General features: G+C 38.4%; 1 protein-coding gene across 3 annotated transcripts in view; it reads right to left on the reverse strand.

Annotated features, from left to right (window-relative positions):
- nfic (nuclear factor I/C) overlaps positions 1-19,639 on the reverse strand; it is a 451,875-nt gene extending 432,236 nt beyond the window's left edge. Inside the window, exon 1 of one of the 3 annotated variants that reach the window (XM_048559540.2) lies at positions 19,150-19,639. In XM_048559540.2, coding sequence (XP_048415497.1) covers positions 19,150-19,158 — 9 coding nt within the window. In that variant the 5' untranslated portion in view covers positions 19,159-19,639. Of the gene's footprint in view, positions 1-16,442; positions 16,800-19,149 lie in introns of those variants that run through there. The other 2 variants (XM_048559539.2, XM_048559541.2) reach the window with 2 other exon arrangements.
- Positions 19,640-20,804: the final 1,165 nt, after the last annotated feature.

Below are 20,804 nucleotides of genomic sequence, written 5' to 3' on the forward strand. Positions count from 1 at the left end.
CTGAAAGAGGAAAATGCAAAGTCTCCGAGAAGTTGCTGATTCAGAACCATGTGGTATCTGTAAAAAAAAACTGGCTTCCATCACTTTTTCTCATACATGACCTAAGAAACCTCTGTTAAAAGAAAGCCTCTTGCCACCCTTCATTCTTCTAGTGATCTTAAATTTGCCACCTTGTGTTTATGACTCACCTTAGAAATATTTAACCACATTGGTGGGATTTTTTTTCCAGGAAATTTGTGAGAGGAACAAAATGTCCCAGAAGCAGGGGATTAATAGCTGATGTTGAATGAAGAATAGTTAGAACAGATGGAATAGTTACACGTGGACTTTAGATGGGAAGGTTACAGTGCTCTGATGAGATTTAAAACTAAACATTGTGTGTGTTTATTCAAAAACCATTTTTAAACACAGTTTCTACCCATAATTTTGCAGAACTTTGGCAAACAGTGGAAAATGCTATCCACTCATAACAAATGTAGCAGTCTAGTAGAAAAGAAGCAGTTGGCAGCCATTTTTCTTGGCTGTAGATTTTACATTTCTTTTGGTGAATGTGACCCATATTATACACTGGATACTTTTCTTAGCAACAGAGTAGACCCATGAATAAATACACAGAACCACTATAAGAACGGCTCTATTCACCAAATTAGCAACTATAATTAGTTACAGCATGGCATCAGCTGAGCTCACTGAACAAGTCACTGACTTCTCTTTTGGTGACAGCATAATGTGGAGAGATGTAACAGGAAGGGAGGAAATGAAGTGAGGTAATATTGCTGTGATAACAACTTCTACTACTCCCAGCAGTGCATACATCAGCTTGGAATCAAGAGCAGAAGTAACTCATCTCATGTACATAATTTAAAACCATGCTTAATTTTTTTTATTCAAAATGTATGTCAAAGGAACATGTATGAAAGAGCAGTTGTTTACATTATAGGAAATCCCACTCATGATGCCAAGCTCATCACCCACTCATACCTGTGGTGGCTGTGGGTTGTGAGGTTTGATCTCACTCAGTGGAGTAGTTTTCATAAACCACTGCTCATTTTTAAATTGTATGAAGCTTCTTTTTCTTGCTAATGACAGCGTAAACAGTATTGAAAGGAAATATAATTAAAATGCTGAAATGATTTGAAGCGTAACTAAATTACTTTTTAACCATACCTGGATACTGAAGACAGTAGTGATTAAACATGCGAGGTTATGAGAAATGCACAAAGAATGCACTGGCAAATTCTGATCTTCATCTTTTTCAGCAGCAGTGCAGAATTTCTTAACAATTCCTTAGAAGAAGAATGTTAAAACAAACTGACCTGCGTCATTAAAATGCGAGGCTTGCAACATTAGACAAACAATTAGAGAATGATGAATAGGATAATACATTCCAGAATCAATTAAACTGAAGTAAAATCAGGTTGGAATTAATTTTTCTCTGCTCAGAAGTAACAGCTTTTATAGTTCTGTTTTAAGCTATTAAAGTCATAGAACTATTAAACTGGGCCCAAGAAAATATTGTTTGCAATTTTATGCAAAAATACCTGATACTCCCTTCAACAGAACCTGAATCTTGATCACTCAGAGTAAGTTCCAAGTGAAATTGCCAAAATCAAACTGATCATGTTTCCCCCCCCCGTCAGCATTTTATGTAACAATACATTGCATTTTATTTTTATTGTTGCCTGGCTGTGAAATATACCTAGGTCATGCATATGGTAGAGACATTAGCTCAATGTCACCTGTGCCATGCCAAATGTTAGCAATGTCGAATATGCTCCATCAGCGTTTTCCTCATGGTGACAAATGGACTATATTTAACGTAATTGTTTAATTGCTAATAAAAAGTGAATTCATTGAATGGGCAATGGGCAGACAATACGTTACTGTGATAATGGAGTTCTGTAGTTTAGCTTACATTAACACAGGATGATGAGATTGCTTGTTAACAAACACATTTACCCATTTTTTTCAGAAGTTAGCTCCATGATGATCATATTTTACTCCCAGGAACAGTATTCTGCCTCATGCTAGTACTGTGCTTCTTTCTGTGGAACCACACGATCAAGGAAATACCAACTCAGTCAATGTCCCAATGGAACAATCTAACATCAGAACATAGGGTTCCTGGAATTTTGACTCAAGATGATTTGACCTATTTTCAATCACGTTTGCCAGGTTTTACAAGCATTAATTACCCAACCTCACAAGGCCTTGTTTATTCCAAAGATTGGAGAACAAGTTAATAGTATTCAATAACTCATATTGGGTCAGGAACCAGAACAATATTGAAGACACGCAACTATGTTACAAATGGGTTCATGGAGTCCAACAGCACAGGTACATCTCTGAGCGATGGAAGACATACAACAATTCTGAGCGATTTAAAATATGCCAGTATTCTAGTCTGTTTCAAACAATTAGTTTTCACTTCAGGGTCAGCCCGATCAGATTTAAGCTGGCCTTCATCCTAACATAATTCATCACAATATCTGCTGTAGTTGCATTTTACTGAAGAGAAAATTTCTTGCATTTTTATTTATACTGAGATAACTGGTAGTTCAGAGCTTCTTTCTGGCAATACATTCAATAATAAATAGCATGATGTGAAATTGAGCAAGGAGTTCGCCCTGTTTCGTAGACAATATTTCTCTCGCAAATATTCCTATAAAAATATAAAATGCTGGAATACTCAGCAGATTTTAGAGCATTTGTGACGGGAGAAACAAAGTTCATATCTCAAGTCTCCTTTTGTCAGAATCAGAAAGAATCTGAGATGTAACATGTTTTAAATAAATACAGAGCCAGATAAAGGAGAAGAGAGAGGGGAAAAGAAAAAAAGGGAAGATATGTAAATGGTGGGGAAAGGTTGGAGTTACATCTTAACCCTTTTCCAGTTTAGATGAGTGGCAATTGTCCTGAAACACTAGTTCTGCTTCTTCCTCCATCTGCTGAATATTTCCAGCAGTATTTTGTTCTTGCGTCAGATTTCCAGCAGTGGCTGCAGTTTGTTGGACATTATTATCTGCAAATTGGCAGCCATATTTGTCTACATAACAATAGTAATTGCGGTTTTAAAATAATCCAGTGGTTACAAACCATTTTGGGACAACTCAAGATCTAGGCTGTAAACAAATGTAAATTCTTGCATGAAATGGAAATATTTAAGTGTAGCATACCTTAATGGTAAAACCATATTTAAAAAGATCTTAATGAATGGAGGGCATTCATAAAAATAAACCAAGAATGGCTCTCAAATATAAAACTTTGAAATTAAAATAACAGACTTACATGATCAAGCTTGTTTTTGAATGAGAAGAAACATTAAGTTTGTACTGTGTGGAATGCTTTCATTATTAACAGCGTAATAATGCATAATGGATACATTAAGTATTTTGCTATAAATAACAAACAGCAGAAGTCTTGCCCCACAGCATTTAACAATGCTGAAAGATAAAGCTTTGATTAATTTGGCATGCCTTAGTCAATCAATCTTTTACCCCATTCTTCCTGTTTTGTCTTCAAGGGGAAAGGAGTTAATTCATGCAATGTTGCAGTTCATCCTCAAAATTTTACTTTGCCCATAAGCTTAGAGTACCAGTACTGCTAGAAGGGTTTGTGAATGGCAATAAAGAGCATTAGAAAAGATACAATAGCTTGATCAACCCCCATGCATGCATTTGTATTTACACGGCTATTTTACAACAGATTTCATTAAACAGAGACCAAGCATAAAAGACCTTACTCAATTTTCTTCACCCTACACCACACATGTCTAAGCAAAACATAATGCAACCAATGTCTGAAAGGAACTAACTCAACAAGCATCAGGGATTTCCTGATCAAGAGAGCTCAATTTACAAAGTGAAACCTGCTGAGGAAGGTGGAAGCCCTACATGAGAAATGTAATTGAAATTTTGTTCATGGAAATAGAAGACATAAGTTAAAATGCCTCAACTGAGATTTGAGACTTTGATTCTCTATACAACAAGAGATAAAATGGGTGGAATAGATACCTATTAAAAGGAGCTGCTGACAAAATTGGTTAACCTGTTAGTAAAGAAAAATGTACGGCAAGTAATTTAGTGGGAGATACTGTCAAATTTACAAAATACAATCCAGTGTTCATAGCGTGATCTCTCATAACACTGAAAATCCATAGGCTATCATTCCAATCACTTAACTAAAACAACACCGGAAGAAATCTGAAACACTAGGAGTACATTACAGGTACCAGTTATCAAAAGAGGTCAGAAATTACACCACTTTCTCCATAGACCAAAACATATTCACAATGCTTTGCGTCAGACTAATCCATCAAACCATTTCTTCTGAATGGACTCATCATTTGCTGACATTACATCAGATGTTTCCTACTGTCTGGATTTTAAGATTGAATTTTTCCACTAAACAGAACATTCAGCAGTCTTTACTATCCAGATGTTAATGTTTCTTTTACGGTATGGATATGATGCTATCTCGAACAGGATGGTCTGTCTATCGACTGGGTGGGACATTTCCAGTGTACATTTCCTCCTCTATCACTGATCACACCAAAGTTTCGTTAAGCCAACCTCAATGCTGAAACTGGGTGTGTCCTTTGTTGGTTGCCAGTTATATTTTTGCAGATGATTTTGTTGTGGCCTCCTGAAAGAAAATCTCCCCTTCCAATTGAAGAGAAAAATTCTGATCTCTTGCTTTCATGTAATGGATTGATCATGAATTGTTAACTTCTAAGTATTTTAGACCTTGAAGATGTTGTTATTAATGCTTTCTTAATGCATGAAAATGTATTTCATTATTTTTTAGAGTTTGGGAAATTCAAGAAATGAATTTAACAAACAGCTCTTAAGCATAACAATAACACATTTATTCTAACAACAACAAAACAATCTATTAACAAGACAATTAACGCCTTATAGAAAGATGTAACATCGGATTTTAAGGTGAATGAAAACAGTCGCATCAATTAATTATTTGTTGAAATATTCATTAAGGAGAATAACACTAACGTGCTAACTAATTGAACTGTAGTATAATGAAAAGCCAAAAGGTTTTTCAAAATTAATGTGGAGGAATAACTTTCTAAAGTGGGATAAGGAAACTGAAAATTAACTAATTAACTGACTTGAGGGAACTGTACTTCAAATAAAAATTAGCAAAGTTGTCTGTGGACACTCACTATGGTCATTTAAGATAGATTGCTTGCTGCTGCCATTCTGGGGGAATTAAAGTTAGCAAATGCACATCAATTCATAAAAGGAAAATGAAATCTATACCTGCCAACTGTCAAAGCATTAGTCCAACATCAATACTAAAGTACTGAAAACTATTCTAAGAAATGGGTTGTACAAATTCATAGGTACTAGTAACTTATGAAGACACTGCCAATGTAGACATAGATAAGGTAAATCCTACATTACAAACTTTCTCAATCTGTTTAAGGACATTATGAATGTGGTTGAATTCCCCCAAATTTGTCCAGACATCGTCCCTTAGCAACATCCATAGAGCAAGTTTCATTATAAAAACACAAATATCCACACCAGACCCCTTAAACCACTGTATTTTTCACTACGGTCACTCATGTCTACCTTTTCCACATTACTTGCTCAATCTCACAATCATTGACTGATACCTTTTTCATTTCTATATTCAATTACTCCAAAACCCTCTTCACTGTTCAAAACTATTCTCCACTACTCAAAAGCACTCATTACCAGACTCTCATTTTACTCCCTTCATAAAACTCTGCCACTTGTGTATGGTCCTACATCAAGACACACTTGTTCTCCACTCTCTTTCTTCCCAAATTTCAGTCTTCTGTAAAATCTTACAGTTATTTTCTATGGGTTGCCACACAGATCTGCCTCACTTTACCTCAGAAAACTTCTTCAGTCCTCTGATTCCCCTCCAGTGCAATGGCACTGTGACTCTAGAATTCTCTTCCCTTCCACTGGCCCTTCCTCACTCTCATCTTTTTATCCCATCATCCTTAGTCCTCTGATGTTGAATTCTTTCCTCTACTTCCCTGCACCACATTTATAAAATCTATCAAAATCCAATTCCTTTGAATTAATCCTCCTCTCGATGTCAGTTCAGCATCTATTTTCTGGAAATAGTTTTGGAATGTTTAATTCATTAAAAAGGTAAAACAAATTCAAGGTGTTGATTTTGTATTTTTTATTTCAGATGTTGTTTGACAAGTCCTCACAGGAAGGATGTCATGAGAATCCAGGGATAACAAGCAACAAAGCATATGTGATATTAAAAATGGAAACAGTATTTTTTAGAGATACAGCAGCAGATATGCAAAGGTACTGAGCCACGGAAGCTCCTAGCAAATTGATTTAAGTATTAAATGTTATACATAAAGTGAACACTGAACATGTTTCATAGTAAGGCAAGTATGACAAGAGAGTATAATGGAATAATGCAAACATAAATCTTAGCCAGCTTTTAAAATAAAATGGATTTATTCATTGGATAATCTCCTAAGTAAAGGACAATTGTATATTCCCTTTAGTTTATACTTAACTACTTAATAATAAAAATTCTTTTGAAGTTTTAGAACATAAGTATTAAAGGAAAAACAATGCCTAATGGAATACGATAATACCACTTTTAACAAGGTTGTGCAAGCTCACCTTAGACTACCGACAAATTCAACATTAATGTTCTCTGTCTTGATATATTTAGAAATGACTTGTGTTAAACACCAAAAGGAAACTCAGTAAATATACTGCTTTATACTTTTTGTACCTATTTGCACACTACTCATTTTTGAGTTGCTGCAGAAACCACAGTCCTTCAGAGTTGGCAAACAAGTTGATCCAAAAAGTGTCAACATAAAAACAATGATACAGTAATAACTATTTGTTGCAGGTTTACAATTAGTCTGTATTTACACCCATCAGACTAGATTTTGTATCAGATGTTCTCACTTGTCGCAGCCAGTTTTAAATTTATCTCCATGGAAAATAAACTTGGGGGATAATGAGAAATCAAACTAATGACTAACTATCAGCCTGTTTCACACTCGGCATTGATCAACTTTACCCACATATGCTCACAAAATGACTACTATACCACATAATCTTTAAAGATTAAAGATATCTACAGTGTTTCCTTTTAGTGGCACGGTGGCTCAGTGGTTAGCACTGCTGCTTCACAGCACTAGGGACCCAGGTTCGATCTGCTCTCAGGCGATTGTCTGCATGGAGTTTGCACATTCTTCCCATTTCTGTGTGGGTTTCCTCTGGGTGCTCTGATTTCCACCCACAATACAAAGACACGGAGGCCAGGTGGATTAGCCATGCTAAATACCCCATTGCGTTCAGGGATATGTAGATCTGGTGTGTTAGCCATGGGAAAATGCAGGGTTACAGGGAAAGGGTAGGGGATTGGGTCTGGGTGGGATGCTCTTCGGACAGCTAGTGTGAACTTGTTGGGCCAAAGGGCCTGTTTTCATGCAAAGATTCTATGATTCTATATTTCATGAATATCTGTCTTGGAAATGTACTAAAAATGTCTGTGGGATTTTCGACTATAAAATTAAATCTGATTTTACAACAAAGAATTAATAGCAATATCACACATATAACATTTTCTCTGTAATTTCTGTATTAATTATTTGCATATCTGCTGCCATCTTTCATTGCTAGGCTGGTTGATTAACTGTAAATCAGAGTTACAGTCCCAAACCTCTGCTTCCTGTCCAGCATCCTTAATGATTTATCGTCTTTAGGAATAAATTAATCCATATTATAATTTGGGTGCCCAGTAATTTAATGACTCATCCAACATGCTGTTTGAAAACCCATGTCTTATCTTTCTGATTGTTGTGTTTCTTTTGGTTGTGATTATTGTGTAGAGTGTAATTTCTGTAGTTATTCTTATGACACATATATTGAATATTTTCCATGCCAAAGAGCCACAATGAAAATTCCCTGCATCTTAGTCATTAATAATATTAAGCTGATAGATTGTTGACACTAGTTATCATAACTTGAAGTGAGATTTGGATTTAGTGGTATGATTTCCATCTCAAGTCTGAAAGTGAAATGTTTCAGCCTCGCTACAGGCAGCTGTAGGAAGTGAGGGCTGCAATAAAGGCTGTAGGGTACATGCATCCACACTGAGAGGGCACTGGTCCAGCTGTTCAGTGGTAGATTTGTGTCCCACTCCTCCCTGCACCATCATAAAAATGTTGGTCGGGTTTTCTAGCCTTGACTGCAGACAAACGAATAGGATATTCTGAATACGAAAACCATGAGGAAAGTAATGGCAGTCACCTCAACTATTCTTCCTTAGTAAATGGTTCAAGAATCTTATACTCACATTAGGACCTACTGCTGAGGCACAATCAAATCAGTGGGGAACGCTTAAATTTCACTATTATATATGAATTATTAAAACATATTCAGAAATAAGTAGAGACTGAATAATATGCAACATGACTGCCCACCTATTTGAACTCTTTCTTTATTGGATTTCAGCTTTCTCTTCAATATTTGGTCTAACACAGTAGAATTCCACTGACTCCAATTCCGAGGCTGACACTGAATGTAGCCACTGTACCATTCACAGTCTCACTACTACCTGCCGACCATTAAAACCATAGTCCAAACTCCGCAGATCAGAATCAACAGTACAGGTATTCTATCAGCAATAAAAATATTGCCTGAGAATTCTGCATTCCTAAAAATGCAGTAACATTCTGGAATGTAATACTAGCCTGTTTAGTACAAATAGGATTCACTTCTACATATTTAAGTCAAAACATTACATATTATTTAATGTGCTGACTCAAAGGAGATTTTGATTGATTACTGTATTGATTTCTCTGTGAATATTTAGATTTCCCAGCAATTGGCTAGTGTGTAGAATATTAAAATCAAGGTCATTACGTGACAAACAGCAAAAAACATTGTAACTTCATAAAATGGAGTGTGCAGCCTATGTCCCAAAGTATCAAAAATAATTCTGTAATTTGTTAAAACCTAAAAATTTAGCACTGTTGCCACATCCTTCCTTTGTACTGTCTGGCCTATTAAGGTCAGAAAGATTCAGTTGAGATAAGATTTCTTTTCCCTGATGGAAGAATATGCAGAAATTTCATCAGAACAAAGGTACTTGAGAAAGGACTTCTTTTGAAGCAAACTCTGCCTGTTTAGATGATAGGGGAACCATTTGGAACATAATAAATCAATGCTACTGTCATAACTTCCAGTAGAGCACAACAAATCCTTATTCAGATTCCCTTCGAGAAATGTCTTCTTCACTCTGCATATCTTTTGAGACACTTCTGTTTATCAAAGTGAAAGATATCACTGCTGGGCAACAGAATAGCTTTCACATTTTAGTAACCTGGTGTCAACATTAAGTACTTTCAGTCAGCAATGGCACAACTAGAAACTCCACTGATGTCCAAGTATGTACCTTATCTCTACCTTTGGGGGAACTCTTCCAAAAACATGAGTGCAACATTACTGATTCTATCTAGAGCATCCTCCAGCCTCCTCCCTGATCATGTGTTCCAACAATTGCTAATTTAGGGTCAGTTTATGCTTTGGAGTGAACTGTCCAAATTAATTACAAATTGGATCTTTATAGCCAACAGTGGGCTCGTTGGTCTGGAATAAATCCAAACAACTTGAAAAAGTGAAAAGCCAGCTTGCAATCCAGACCTCTAGCACAAAACATATCACTAATAAATTATTTAATTTTGTCTTTTGAATGCAAGAACTAAGGAACCTAAGCTGACGAGTTTATGCTTCCAATATATGATAAATCCTCAGTCGGCCTGAGCAATATTTAATCATCTTTCCAATCAATAATAAAATATTAGTTTGAAATATATTACATACTCTAACTATATCTTTTGTTTCTAGATTTATTTGAAACATAGTTCAAACTATACATTCTATAATCAAATTGCATGATACAAAGCAAAGTGAAGGTGAGAAAATTGTGTCAGAGATAATAGGAACTGCAGTTACTGGAGAATCCGAGATAACGAGGTGTGTAGCTGGATGAACACAGCAGACAAAGCAGCATCTTAGGAGCAGGAAAGCTGATGTTTTCGGCCTAGACCCTTCATCAGATGATCAGGTCCAATGAAGGGTCTAGGCCCAAAACGTCTTCCTGCTCCTAAGATGTTGCTTGGCCTGCTGTGTTCATCCAGCTCCACACCTTGTTATCGCTTGAAGATGAGAAAATATCATTTAGTGCATTGAAGCCTGCCCTTTCCAGAGATCAGGTAAAATCTATCAAAACATGGATCCTACCCAATCTACTCAATACCATCAGAAGAAATTTCACAAAACAAAACCACAGCATCTACTGAAGAAAATTAAGCCAAATTTTACAATATTTAAATATCTCCACTTTGATTTTTTCAAGGGGCGTGGTGGTTGCTGACAGCTTCAGGGTGGCACGGTGGCACAGTGGTTAGCACTGCTGCCTCACAGTGCCAAGGACCTGGGTTAGATTCCAGTGTTGGGTGACTGTCTGTGTGGAGTTTGCACATTCTCCCTGTGTCTGCATGGGTTTCCTCTGGGTGCTCCGATTTCCTCCCACAGTCCCTGGATGTGCAGGTTAGGTGGATTGGCCATGCTAAATTGCCTGTAGTGTTCAGGGATGTGTAGATTAGGTGGATTATAGGGGGATGGGTCTGGGTAGGATGCTCCGAGGTTTGGTGCGGACTTGTTGAGCTGAAGGGTCCGTTTGCCCACTGCAGGGATTCTTTAAAAAAAAGTCTTATGTCACCCAGGCTTGTGGTTCTTGAACTTTGTGGCTTGCTAGACCATTTCAGGGGACAGGTCAGAATCAACTACATTGTATGACAGATGTGATGAAAATGGTTGATTTCCCTCCACAAAGGACATTCATGAACCAGATAGGTTTTTATAACAATTAATGATCATTATCATGACAACCATTCCTGAGACTAGCTTTGTACTAAATGAATTTAAACCAATTTTTGTGGTAAAACCCATATCTACAAATCACTGGATTGTGCTCTCTGGATTTTTAGTCTGGTGATATTACCATCAGGTCGCTATCTTTCTTGGCCCCTCACACCCCTCGCCAATACAATGTACTTCATGCAGGCCAGAAGGCAAAAGATCCATCATATGCCATGGTGCATTTGATGTTCCAAGTCTATATTCATCTGAATACTTCCAATATCTTTTCTAACCATATTGTATAATTATTTCCAGTACGCTTATCCAATGTGAGGGAAACCCAGACTGACTGGATCTTTATCGAGGCTTAAATTCATTAATGACCTGAGCTATGTGCAATCAATGCAGTCTTCAGGAGTTCCTTGAAGCACTGTTAGTTTATTTACTTCAGCATGAGAAAATAATTATGGCTGGTCAGTTTAAGCTCTGCCTAAACAAATTTTGCAATGAATCCATCTATAAAGTAAGACCGTGACAAATTTAGCAGTGGCCTTGGAATATGTGCAAAATTGGGAATGGAACCTGAAGTCTTTCCACTGTTAAATTTTCCACAGTTGTTTGTTTTACATCTGCAAAAATGAAGTAATTATTTGGAATATAGGCTCTATTCATTTTACAGCCATTATCTTCAGGCTACACACCTACACATTAAGTCATAGAACAGTAACATAGAATTCTCTGACACAAAAGGTGATCATTCAGTCCATTAAAACCTAAATCAACTCTTTGTTAATGCTATCCAATGAATCCCTCTCTCTCTCCCACTCATTGCTGATAACCATGCAATTTTCCCTCCAAAAATTTATATGAATCTCTGTTGAAACATTGCCATTTGAAACTGCTTCCATTATCCTTTCAGATAATGTATTCTAGATAATAACAATGTAAAAAATGTTTCCACAGGTCAGCCCTGGTTCTTGTGCTAATTAATTTCAACCTGCACCCTCTGGTTTCCCATCCATCTGCCAACAGTTCCTGTACATTCATGCCATCAAAATTGCTCAGGGTTTTGAATGCCTCAATCATTTTCTGCTCTTAACCCTCTCGACTCTATGAAGAGCAGCTTTAGGTTCTCCACAAGACTGTAGCCCCTCATTCTTAGCAGCATTCTAGTAAAGCTCATCTGTGCTAGCTCTCAGGCTTTGAAAGTATTTCTAAAGTATGGTGCCCAGAATTTAGCACAAATGCAGCTGAGAACAATTACTACATTAAGAAGTAGGGAGACGAAATGCAGATTCCATGTTGCCTTTGTGGGAACACCTGCATTTAGTCTGCAAGCTTGACCCTGAGCTTCCAGTTGCCTGCCATTATAACTCTCTGTTCCATTCTCATTCTGCACTCAACCTTCTACACTGTTCCAATCAGTCCAATACACCAGCTGATGGAATATTACTTCATCTTGCCATTAGGCACTTTACAGTCTTCCTCAATACTGAGTTCAGCAATTTCACATCATAGTCTCTGCCCTCATTTTTTAAAGTTAGTGTGTATTTCTTTTTTTGTTTAGGTGCTATTGACAATGAGACCGCTTTATTCATTTACACCTTCTCTGGATGCATTCTTTTAATCCTTTACTTAAACCTGTTGCCATGTACCATCATTCCTTTAATCGTTTCATTTCTCCTGCCTTGTATGCTGTCACAAAACTCTGCTTTTGTTCAATGGGTCATTTTCCTACTATTGTTCTTGCTTAAACCTATTACAGTCAAGCTGAGGGGCTCACCTCAGTTGGAATTTACAGCCGCCCATTTTTCAGGTACAAAATGGGATAGTTGAGAGTTGAATTTGGCCTTCACAGTGTTTAAATGAAACCAGCTGCCCCAAGGAGAGAAAAGAACTCCAGAAATTGTTTCTCTTTCAGCTAAAATAATCCATTGAAAGTAGTTTCACAGAAGATGACAAGTACTGTAAATTTATCCAAGGTACATGCGTAAAACTATCAAACCATTAGCATGCAATATGGTTTTAATTGTAACTGCTGTTATTGCTTAGTGTTACTTGACAAACTGCCTTTTATTTTTTGTGAGTTGTTATGGAAGGAATGGACTTTCTTTCACTTTGATCTCTACTGTCAGCATCAAGCATTTGTAGTTTAAGATATAGTACCTCCAGCATCAAAAAGTTCTCTCTGGTCTGGCCTGATATTTGTCTGGAGTCCAACCTAAGAAGTTACGGCTGCACCATATCAAACTCTTTCTCTGTGAAAGCCATTTCTGCAAAACTTTAAAGCCACTTTAAGAAAAATTCACTTCTTATCAAAAACGTGAATGTATTTATATTATGGCCTTAAATCCACTAATAACTGCTTTGATACTGAAGATGTACAGTAGAGATAATAACAGTCACATTATTCAAAGTAAGTTCATTTCTACAATTTGTTGGTCTAATTTTGAACAAAATCAACGAATTCACGTTTCCAATGCTCCAGGTAACTGCTGGAAAGTGGAACTTTATGGCATATAATTTAAACACCTTTAAGAAGACAAACTGATTCTGAGAAATAAGCCTGCCTCAAATGACTAAAGGAAGTTGTTTCAGAGATGACTGTATTTGCCTTGCTGATTGGGCTGACTGTCAGGACTTGACAGCTGCTTGTCTATTTGATTGGTGCAAGTTTCTAAAATAGTAGATTGAACTTTTTCACCCTCCAGGAATACACCAGATTATTTCCGGAGCACATAATTTTAAATGTGTTTAGTTTAATGTCGATACATTTTGTAAACACCTCTCCCCTCCACCTGACTCAGGCACAAGATCTATTTTCTCCAATTGTTTGTGTAGAGTGGCAACCATGGTAGTCTACATATCTTCCACATTGAATGCCCATAATCAGTAGATAAAAGTAATGAATCAGTCTAAATAGATTCATAATTAGGCTTCCCAAGTTAAAAATGTAATAAATGAAGCTGCTGTGCTTTTTAATTAAAAGTTCTTCATTAGAAACAAATAAACACATTAGTTCAAAAAGAAAACAATCAATGTATGCATAACACAATCTTCCACTATCGTAAATCAATGAATATGAATATATCATCAGTAATTTACATCCCATGCTACAATACTCGTATAGCAGGATGTCAGAAACTGTAGCCAAACAACTTCTGCATTATTTTTGTTTCTTTGTTTTTAAGAACTGTTGAAAGAACATTGTAGATAACACCTATTTTAACGTAAACACCATGTGTACTACAACTGACAAACTAATATTGGAAGAATATGTCAATCCACATCAAATTTATGGTATCAAACTTTTGCCTCCTCCAAAAAAAAGCAACAGCAAAGATATGTTTAAAAACCCAGGACGTTTGTGAATCCTAATTTTTTTACCTCTCACCGAGTGTTGGCCTCCCTAAATTATAGCACACAAACACCCACAAGCCACAGGCCTCAACTTCACTGTTTCACAGTATTTTTCATGCCTTCACACTATAACTGTAATTAATATGACAGACTTGACTAAAGATAGCTTCTGAGATCAATATGTTTTGAAATTATATATGTACGAACACTGTTTCCTATTTCACATTTGTCAATTTTTCAAGGCTTGATGGGCCACTGGCCGTCAGTTTCTTTAAAGTTACCAAATGAAACATGGACATTAGCAATAATATACATTTACAAGGTCTGCCGATCTATTTTCTGGTAAAATAATAGAAATTTATAGAAATTGAAAAATGAGTAACAGTATGCCAGAGAAAACGAAGGAGCAAGTCAAAGACAAATGACTAGAACAACAATAAAGACGCATAGCAAGGAAGAAAAAGGAAAGAAAGTTTTGATATGAATAAGGAAATTCTAGTAAGTGGTGGTATCCTAAATGAAAGACAAAAAAGTGACAAAGGAAATACTGCAAGGAAAGGAACACTGTAAGACTAAGTACATAATGTATAAAGCCAAATGAGCATTCAGGTTCCAAATTATAATGTATACATTATGCCAAACTCTTTCACTTTCGTTTTTCTTAAGACACATATGAAATGTCTTCTTGTTCTATTTGGGAAGTTCCCTTTGTCTGTTATTATTAAAGAATGTTTATAATGCTTCTAGACCATGAAACTATTTAAATAATTGATAGGACAATAATGCAGCTTTGTTATCCGATACAGACTGTCTGGACTGATTAGCTACACTTGAACTGCTTTCAGATTACTGCAAGCTGCTCTCCCTCTTCAAAACTGATTTCACATTCTTGATCCTTAGAAAATAAAATATAGATAGATAAACGTATAATATGTATGACATTCTTAGATATCACTCTTTTCACATCTTTTGTTCCTGCCATAACTGGAGTTTTTATTTACCAGTCATTCTTTCTATTTCCTTCTAAGTCTATTCCTCAGAGAATAAATTTGGATAGCTTAGGTAAAGAAAGGGGAAACTGAATTTTCAAAAATTTCTTTTCAGGTGAAATTTACAACTTTACAGAACATATTAAACACCTCTTCAAGAATAAAGAAACTAAAATTTCTGGTCAGGAGCTGGTGAACTTACAGTATTCTTATGGATCAAATCACCACCATGTCTTGCCTCTATTACATAAAACAGCCTTTCCCAACAGGTAATACATTCTAACCAGAACAAAAACTTAGTTAGCACCTCTCTGAGTAAGTATATGGAGAAGGGCTCCCTTCTTAGACAACAGAGAGAAACTATATCTCAAACATTTAAACAGTCAACGTTATGCTTGTACTAAAAAAAATTAAACAACCTACGCGAAATCAAATCAATTTCAGTGGAAACCGAGCACCGAGGAACTTTAACTTGTAGGATTCCCCAAAAATAAACGCTAAACGTGCGCTCCTCTTGACACCTGCTAAAATACCAAACGTCTTGCTCAAATCGCCCCCACACCACTACTCACCAATTCCAAATTCTCACACCTACCATACTTCACAATATCTATTTGACAACCTGAATGCAACGAGAGTACTTGAAAGTTGACGGCAACAAATATGTGCACCTTTCAGTAATATAAATGTGGGGAGGGGTGCGCGAGAGGGAGAGAGAGAGAGAAAAGTCCTCTCCGCTCTGCAGAAGACCTTCTTATTTCTAAGAAGCCACAGAAACATTTGTTTTTTGTCAAACTTCGTAGCGGCGGACGGAACAGTCCTGCACAGAACTGGGCGAAGTTGGAAGGAGTCAAAGCTGCGCTCTCCACTGGATTTTCACACACAACAGGGAGGGAAAAAAAAACAAACTGAGCATCGGGGTTGGATTTTTTTTTCCTGTGTGTGTGTGTCAAGATGGATTGCGTTGGCAGGAGGTGCCTGGGGAGGGCCAGGGGAGAAGAAGGACTAACCCGGGGAGCACGGAAAGCATGCTGCAGAAATTATCCCGCCATTTTTAACAGTAACCGCGTCCCGAGGAAAATACAATGCGGTGAATGTGGGCGAAGTGGGGGGCGGGGGGTAGGGAAAAGCCGTCCACTGGCAGTAACCGACCTGATCACTAAATCACCTCAGACATGGACATTACCTGAGTCAGGCAGAGCGGAGAATACATCATGACGACCTGGAGTTAAAGTCGCAGATCATCCAAAAGTTACTGGATCATCGTGACATCTCGCCTCACAGCGACTAAATCCCACCCCCAAACACAATTAATAATTATATATATAATAGAGAGAGGGAGGGGGGTGGGCACTTAGCACAGACTATTTGAAGGAAAGCTGCTCTGGAAACTGGGCTTCATCTGTCAAACGATGGTGGGGGGGGGGGGGGGAGAAAAGGAGAGCGAACCAGGAATGACGCGACTGTCCTGACCAAGCCCCCAGAAAAAAAACCGTCTGACTTCAGGGAATTTCTGCCGTTAGACCCAAATTTCAGCACCACTCTCAGCCCCGCTGTCAGCCAATGGACCGAGGCCACTGGGAGATCGCCGGCAATGTAAATAAGCCCAGCCACTTCCCTCCTCCCCTTCTGTTTTAACTCTTCGCTGCTCGCGATCGTTCGTCAAAACGCACTGGGGCAATAATTTTTTTAAAAAGTTAGCGCCGCTTTAAGAGCCGCGCTTTAAAGGCAGGCTTGCCCCAGACGCAACGCAGCCCCTGCGTTCAAACACACACAACGGTCCCTATCCTGGATTTTTTTTAAAAAAAGTGGACTGCAATCCGGCTCCCGACTAGCCTCCCCTCTTTTTTCACCCACTCACGGTGTTCTCAAGAAATCGCAATAAAGCTCAGGGACAACATTACAAAGCAGGCATTTCTAAACAACAGCCGCCAATATATACGGCATCACCTCGTTTCTCTCTTTGTGGCACACACACCACTGCAATATTGGGATTGCCCCATATAATTTTGCTGAAAGAAATGTTGCTCGAATTCAATGTCTCAATTCCACACCCCAGCCTCCACTCCAACTACTACCACCACCCTTGACCCCAAATCATTGCATCAGAAAGTGAAGTAAAATCTAGGAACACAGGCAGATCCCGACGTGGCCCCTCAACTTTATGATGAAGTTCATACATTGAATTAAATCAACTGAAAGGTTCCAGTCGGCGTGCGCAAAACTGCAGAAGTAAAATTCAATGGTAACGTCATGACAATGCACAGGACTTTGTTGAAAGCTGGTGTACGTGACATGAGGAAATAGTCTACAAAGCAGGCCGACAAGACAATGATTGTTTCCCAAGCAGAATACAACAGAATAAATAGCAAGACTATGGTATGGATAATTGTAGAGTGATTGTAGGACTGTCATGATTTGAGTGTTTATGAATGCCAGAAGCCATTGGGGAAACGGTGCCCACAGTACATGACTAAACTGACAATTTACTCTGCCAGATAGTGTGTTGCTTTTCACGAACTGACGTTAGCAGAACAGCCCATTCTATGCACCACTGGCCCGCTGCAATGTGTCCGAGTTAATCGGTCACACTCATTCTCCCTCAATGCATGAGGGCATGTCATTCTGACTGCATTCACAGCCAGCAACAAACGCAGGGCAATAAGTACATATGTAGTATATTCAAATAGAACCTGGTCATTGAAGTACAAAATGCGTTATCGATAAAACTAGACTATCGAAATTTGCCAGATGCCATTATGATGCCGAGCACATTCAGCTGTCCGTCGGACAGCACTTTAGTCTCCACAATGTTCCCGGCTCAGGGATATGAGTCAAGTTTGCATGATTTTGCAGATGGATACATTTCAGAACACTGCAAGCTATTTCATACAATGTTTTACAGATTGTTTCATAGAGTCTCTGAAATGCAAGGGAACTGGGAATCTGTCAAACTTTAGAGATCTAGCCATCTTTCGCTTTTGCACATTTGCACAAACATTGCACTATCCAATAATCTGCTGCAGAAACCCTGCAATTGTTTAATTCAGTGCAATATTAAAGAAAAAAAGGACTCCCAGACCTTAGGTATTTAACCAATATTTGTAGTCCGTACAATTTTTATTTCTGAACGGTTACAGCGAATTTAAAGAGCCTATCCATTAGCTGGGCCTAGATTTCTATGTATACATTTATACATGTAGAGAGAGAGAGAATGTTAAAAACAAAACTGGAACAGCGCTGCTTCATTCTCTGAACTTTCTGAATTTGGGCTGGGAAATCTATTTCCGAACGGCGAACGAATACCAACAAATCCATGGGCCGCAAAGCTATTTCTGATTGCGCTTTCTTAAAGTATAGCGAACTTTTCACATTGTGTGTTTAAAATAAGCTGCAGAATGGCCGTGGGCGAGAAGACCGCAATCTCTCGCAAAAGGGGACCGTGCGCGTTTAACAGGCCGAGAAAGGGTAATGCCCCTTTAAAAGGGAGGTGGATTAGCAGTGTGTCCCAGCCTTGGTCGCAGCGTCGCGGTTCACGAGTCAAGTTCAAGCCGGCGGCTCTCCCGAGCTGCACGGCCATTACCGCTATGATCACACACACTTGGCTCCTCGCTTGAACTTGGACTCGAAATGTACGTCGCCAATGCACACGTATACAGATCACGCACAAATTCATTTCAGCTGGCAAGCAAGCTGCTCACAGATGGGAAATCTGCCAAGCTCAGCGCTTTTGCTTTCTGTCTCTCTCTTCCCCCCTCCCGCCCCATCCCCTCCCCTTTAAACACCACAAAATCTTGGCACAAACCCGATCGCATAAGCAACAGAGAGAAGCACAGACAGACACCGGAACCAACACACAGCCCGAGCAAGACGGTGCATTAAAATATACGTACCATTGCCATGTGAAAGTACGTAATCAACTTGCACTCGAATTAGAAGCTTGTCTAACGTCTTATTTGCATTCCTTTGCAATTTTCCTGCTTCATCTGGAGGAATATTTGCCCTCGGTCTTGGCTCTGTGTTGTGTTGTGTGTGCGGGCTATTTTTTTCCCCTCTCGCTGTCTCTCCCTCTCGCTGCTTTCTAACACATCCGATGGAAAAGTGAAGGCAACCGGCGGATCCTGATTGCCCAGGAGAAAGATGGGGGAGGGCTGCCTTGGCCGCTTTAGTGATGAATTGATGGCGTAGTATAAAAATATTACAGAAGTAAAGGGAGCGAGCGAGGCGTGCTGTTTATTTCCGCAATGGCTTATTTGCATAAGGAAATCACATCATTACCATAAGGTCTGAGCTTTTTGCACACATCCATCGCCATAAAGAGAATACTGTGTGCCTGGATTCTGCCAGGGTTATCAAGCCATGTCTGTCCGCATCGCAATCTTTTGCTAAATTCGTGGTTCGAACGGCGTTTGCACAAATGCTGCCAATAATCTTAAAGCGGGGAACACGTGGTGCTGGACGGGGGCGATGTAACCATTCTTTAAACCTTTTGAGGCAAGAGAGTTTATCACCACAGCAAAATAAATCAAGGTCACTCAAATAAATAGTGCTGATTTCCTAATGACTTCAGGACAAATATGTTGAAATACATATAGACATTTCTCAACTAAGTTAACTTTTTTCGAGTGATAACAAACGATTAGATTTCGCTTCCCAAAAGCATCAAGGTGATCTGTGGGAAATCAAAATTTGTATCGACTTAGTAGCGTCGGGACATTACTTATTTTAAAACTGAAAATAATAAACTCTAACATGTAGTCCAATCTATTTGTCTGGCCTCAAAACGTCTCTATTATTTATCAGGAAATCCGCTTTTGACATTGAAATCGCGACCGTCCGGAAAATAAGTCGGATCAATTGGGAATGAACTTTCCATTACTTAGTGTTCAACAATCTCGTTTGCAATTGTTTGGGTCGGGGGTTGGGGAGGGTGTTCTGGGTGGTCGGCGGGGGTGGGGGAGGCTGCTTGGAAGTCCTATTAAAACACGAATACATCCCTAATTGCAGTAGAGAACATTCATCCAATTCCATACCTTTCCGTAACTGTAGGCCATTCAAGCCGTTCAGTCTGTAATTCAAATGAATTGCGGCTGAAATGTACTTCAACTCTATTTACCATCGTCTATGTCATTTCCATTAATATCTTAACACGATAAACTACTGCTTTCAGCCTTGACATCTTTAATTGACCGAGAAATTTTTGGTGGAAAAGGGTCTCACATTTACTGATGTTCAGACCATGTGTTCAACAGTGCTTCCTGATTTCGCCCTTCTAATTTTAAGATAATTTTGAGGAACCCCTGACCAAAGGGTATTGTTTGTCTACATCTATTTGCACATTTTCTTCACCCTTTATTAAATACTTCGGTGAGATCACTGCTTAACCACACACAGTACACGGCAGACTTTGGAGCAAGTCTGCCTCACTAGCTTTCTCGGATCATAAAACAACACAATTCATTTCATTGTAAAATGAGTTATTGATAAAACATTAAGGCACAAATGTCACACTTAAAAATGCGAGGACTGGCAAATGTAACAAACAAGA

This window comes from Stegostoma tigrinum, chromosome 30 (assembly GCF_030684315.1).
Source record: "Stegostoma tigrinum isolate sSteTig4 chromosome 30, sSteTig4.hap1, whole genome shotgun sequence".
NCBI classification, from domain to species: Eukaryota; Metazoa; Chordata; class Chondrichthyes; order Orectolobiformes; family Stegostomatidae; genus Stegostoma; species Stegostoma tigrinum.